The sequence below is a fragment of the Dendronephthya gigantea genome, unplaced genomic scaffold (genome assembly GCF_004324835.1).
Source record: "Dendronephthya gigantea isolate DGI-Jeju-01 unplaced genomic scaffold, DenGig_1.0 000040F, whole genome shotgun sequence".
NCBI lineage: Eukaryota > Metazoa > Cnidaria > Anthozoa > Malacalcyonacea > Nephtheidae > Dendronephthya > Dendronephthya gigantea.
This window is the reverse complement of record NW_021163050.1, coordinates 504,643-509,626: the sequence shown is the minus strand read 5'-3', so window position 1 is coordinate 509,626 and position 4,984 is coordinate 504,643. Positions and strand designations below refer to the sequence as shown.

Genomic DNA, 4,984 nt, shown 5'->3' with positions numbered 1-4,984 from the left:
GCTTAACTGCGATAACACATAACACAAATATAAAGCATGCTCGTTCGTGTTCGAGACCCTAGTTGTATAAATTAGCATAAATTATCTTAGACTATAACATCTCCCTTTCTTATGAGATTTGGTCTCTGTCACCATGGTTTTCTATACCATGGTGTAACGTAATGTCAATCCTTAATCTGTCCATCCTGGTCAGCTTACTGTAGAGTTCAAACTGTTCAATTCTATGAGAGGATATAGTCTCTTAGCCGTGCTGGTACTTGCTTCTGTCGTCGTGGCCTTTCGGCAATCTCCGGTTCCATGTCTGGATTCTCCGCCGGTCTATCGTGTTCTGCCTCATCGTCTGATATCCCCTCATCCGTTTCTCTGTCTCCGATCGATTCGTCTTGCTCTTCGTCTTTCTGCTTTGAGTATTCTTCGTCTGCTTCCACTAGAAGATTTGCAAGTTTGAGTTGGCTCGCATCGCGGCATAGCTCTCGTCCATCTTTAATTCGTCTGATGGTGATGGAGGATCCTTGGATTTTTGTGATGGTGTAGAACGCTGGCTCGAATGCCGTGGACCATTTGTTGTATTTCTTCTGCTTCAACAGTACGTAATCTTTCACGGTAAAGTTGTGTTTCTTGGTGTTTCTTTTCTGTTGTGACATGCGTGTTTTGTATTCTTTGTCTCGTTTGTCGATAGCCCTGTCCTTTTCATGTCGATCACTTTCCTGCGCGTCGGCGTGGTTTAATCTGGTGCGTATTGGTCTGCCCGTCATGGCTTCATATGGTGAAACCCCTGTGGCAGGGTGTGGGGTGTCCCTGTAAGCGATTAGCATGTTTTGTAGCGCGAGTTCTCTTTCTGATTTGTTCTTTCCTTGTAAATGGGCAATCTGTTCTGTCTTGTTGAGGGTCTGCATGAATCTTTCTGCCTCCCCATTGGCCCTTGGGTGCTCGGGTGTGATGCGATGGTGCGTAAACCCTTCTTGTCTGGCAAATTGTGCAAATTCTTCTGAGTTGAAAGGAAAACCATTGTCGGAATCCACGCGTTCTGGGACACCGTGGTTGGCAAACATTCGTTTTAATCTCACTTGTGTTGGTGGAAATGATGTTGACGGCGTGACCTCAACTTCCGGGTAGCGAATTCGCTTGTCGACTGCTACTAGGTTGTAATGACCATCGGGGTATGGCCCAGCAAAGTCGTTGGCGATTTCTTCCCACGGCTTCTTTGGGATTACAGTCGGTTTGATGGGTTCTTCTGTATGCTGTTTGGTGACGACCTGACATTCGAAACACTGTCCAATGAGTTGGTCAATCATTCCATTCATCGTTGGCCACCAGTACTTTGCCCGAAGCATTTGCTTAGTTTTAGTTTTCCCAAGATGTCCCATCTCGTGAGCGATCTTTATTATCTTCTTTTGTAATTTGGCAGGTAGGATAATCTGATTCATCCGGTAAAGGAGACCGTTCGCTTCATACAGGTCGTCTTTGATAGCAACGAACGGAGAAATGTCAGGGTCCTTCTTATGCGCCCACCAATCACCGTCCCTTATGACGCGACGGAGTTTTTGGAAAGCGTTATCTTGCGTCGTTTCTGCCTTTATTTTGTCAAGGATGATAGCTGGCTCAGCCTCGGTGACACTCTTGATGATTTCTTCCGTTTCATTGTCTCCTGTCTGTGGTAGGGGGTGCCGTGAGAGGAAGTCCAAAGGATCAGCCTCATCTTTTCCAGGCTCATATCGCATTTCATAGTCCACATCCTGCATGTCCATGACCCACTTCTCGATGCGTGGTGGTAGCTTTGCAGTGGCTTTGTTGAAGAGGGGGAGCAATGGTTTATGCGCTGTGACGATGGTGAACCGTGGTGCACCCAGTAGGTAAATGCTGAATCGATCCTTCGCCCACTTAACGCACAACGCATCTTTTTCGGTCTGACTGTATCTTCTCTCGACGTCGGTAAGTGTGCGGCTGATAAAGTGGACTGGCTGCCACCCCTTCGCAGTGCGTTGGAACAGACCAGCCGAGAGACCTTCATTGTAACTTGCTTGTGCGAACCATGGTAGGTAGTTGAGGGTCGAAGAATGCTATGGTATCGTCGTTGGAGATACTGCATTTTAGCTTCTCGAAGGCAGCTTGTTGTGCAGGACCCCAGTGGAATTTATTCTCGTTGTGGGTTAATTCTCTTAAGGGTTGCGTCAGAGAGGCGTATCTGGGGATGAATTTTGCCAAGTATCCGGTCATACAGAGGAAGCTTCGTACTTCCGATTTCGATTTCGGTGGGGTGCACTCTTGGATGGCTCTCACTTTGTCCGGTGTCGGGTTGAGCCCTTGTTGGCTGAATCTGTAGCCATAAAATTCCAATTCCCGCTGACCAAATTCGCACTTCCTCCGGTTGAATGTGATGCCGTAATCGGCTGCTCTCTGTAGAACAGCTGCGAGCGTCGCATTGTGCTCAGTCCAGTCTCGTGCACCGATTAGTAGGTCATCTCTTTGGTTTAGGCATCGGGGAATATCGCCAAAAATTCTCTGCATGGTTTCATCAAATAAATCTTGCGATGCCTTCGCTCCAAACACTAGTCGCTTGGGTCGGAAATTTCCCCAAGGAGTGGCAAAAGTGGCAATGGCGCGAGATGCTGGATCAAGGGTGAGCTGGTGGTAGCCTTGTCAGAGGTCCATCTTGGTCCATAGGCTGCAGTCATGGAATCGGTGGGTGAAGTCTTCGACGATGGGGGTTTGGGTTACTCGGCTTCGTTCCATGTACTGATTAGGAATACGAAGATCAACACTCGCACGGATCATATGTGGCCCTAACTCTTCTTTGGGTGTTTTTGCAAATCGCGGTTTTGGTTGTATGACTAGAGGTGAGCACCACGTGACTGGTTCATCTTCAGGGACCTTCTCGAAGATGTCTTCTTCGACTCCTTGTTGTAACCATTCCTTTAGCGGTTTTTGTAGGTGATATGGTACAGGGCGAGGTTTCTGTGTGACCGGGATCGCGTCTGGTTTCATGTGAAACTGTCCGTACATTTCCTGCTTATTCTTCTTGTCTGTGATCCTGCCGATTCCGTGAAATACGTGATCGTATTTAGCTATAAGGTTTTCCATCTCTTGATGTTTGGGATTGGTGGTATTTGATTTGATGGTCTTGACTGGCTCGTCGTTCTTTATCCTCATGGCGTTTGGAGTTGCAAGTCCTCCGTCAGGCTGGATTTTGAGCATCTCTAATTCGAGGAGGGTGGTTTTTCCAAGCAGAGGTGGTGAATTTATCCGACCTTTTACAACAAGAAAGGTTGCTGACTTGCCACAGGTTTGATTTCGAACAATTGTTTCAAATTTTCCTTTGACACTGAGAGGGTGTTGTAATGTATTGAGTTTCATTTAGCAGATATCCATATGTGCACATTTGTTGAACAAAGGATTTTCTAACTCTTCATGTTTGATTCTTAATTCCTAACAGTTTCTGTAATCTATAAACAAGAATAGCTAGAATAAAATTATATCTATATGAACTCCTTTACTACAAAAATAGAGCTATTGAAATTTTGTTTTTCTAAGTGAGTGCATGCACTGTAAAAATGTGATCACACCAACAGCCATACCATTTCTTTTCTTATAAGGGAGGTTTTTGTTGGCTCGTATGTAATCACAGTTGTGATACTGATACACAAGATAGGCCATCCAGATAGGCCATCCACCGGTTTGAACTGCATATAGACGTGAAGTAAATCTTATACATCAATATAAATATATAAAAGTTAACAACAGTATAAAGTTTGACCCAAAATTAAATATTCAAATGTGTTTCATATGCGCTGATGATGCATATTGTGAAATTAACATAAGGTGTTGCTTACCCTCCTTCGGTCTGGTGCGCTCTGAAACCGCATTGCCCGAGAGTTGATTTGTTTCTACTGTAGAAAAGACGCAAATTCCATGCCTAACTATTTTAAGTTTGGGAGTCTTATACTTTTCCACGCTTTCCGAGCCATACTCAAAACATTCCTGATTCCTCAGTGAAATGCTCTAAGCACACAACCGACGAACTTGTTGGGCCCCAATTGTTACGTCTGCGTCGCACAAAGCTCTTCCATCTTTTCCTTCTCTAGACAGCCACAGGTGAATTCTCGCTCCAAAAAGGTATTTGGTACAAAAAAATACCCTTACTTGAGTCAGCAACGTTGGAACAACCGTAAATGATACACCGTTTAGGCACTGATGAAACAAAAACTCTAGCAGTTGTGTCGACTTGCAATAGAATATATATTTATTTGGAAGAACGTGTTCATCCTACCCAGGCCCTTCACGGTAAATTTAGTTGGGCTACTTTTTTTTGAGAAAATTGAGAATTTCTTATGTTTGAGCCACTATATCTCAAAAAGTAGAAGCTTAAATCAAAATCTAATCTAGAACTTCTATTGTAACTTTTTACACTCTATCCGAATCACCAAAAACCCATTTTGGGTTTATAGGCACTTTAATGTTGAGCAAAAATCTTCTTATTTAATTTAAGAAGATATAAAAAAAGTAATATAAGAAGAAATGCCAACCCTGGGTTAAATAAACCATGTATATTATTGAAGATATAAGCCCCGTTTACACTCCACTCAATTTATTGGCACGGCACAGCTAAAATGGGTACCCGTGCCCATTAGTGCCCGGCCTTTGTTTTGGTAGGCTGAACAGTAACAAAATTGGGTCCGGGTACCCATTTTAGCTGTGCCGTGCCAATAAATTGGATGTAGTGTAAACAGGCCTCTATAGTTATTTCATTTCTTATAGTAGTTCAGATTTCTGGACAAAAAAGCGAAGTTGGAACTTTTCGTGGTCTTGTACAAGTCGACCCAGTAGATGATTTCGGCCTCTCTTATATATATATATATGTATGCCCAAAATTTGGGTTAGGGCATTATTCGTTCATATATCAGTAACACAATTAATATTTTGCTAATATCTCTTTTCTTACCTGGAAGTGCTGGATGTAATACCTCATTTACTCTTTCAGCGAGAG

General features: G+C 43.6%; 1 protein-coding gene across 1 annotated transcript; it reads right to left on the bottom strand.

The window, feature by feature from the left end:
- Positions 1-221: 221 nt before the first annotated feature.
- LOC114526625 lies at positions 222-896 on the bottom strand. Its single transcript, XM_028548210.1, has one exon. It carries the CDS (start codon positions 894-896, stop codon positions 222-224), a length of 675 nt encoding a protein of 224 aa, XP_028404011.1.
- Between the last annotated feature and the right edge of the window lie 4,088 nt (positions 897-4,984).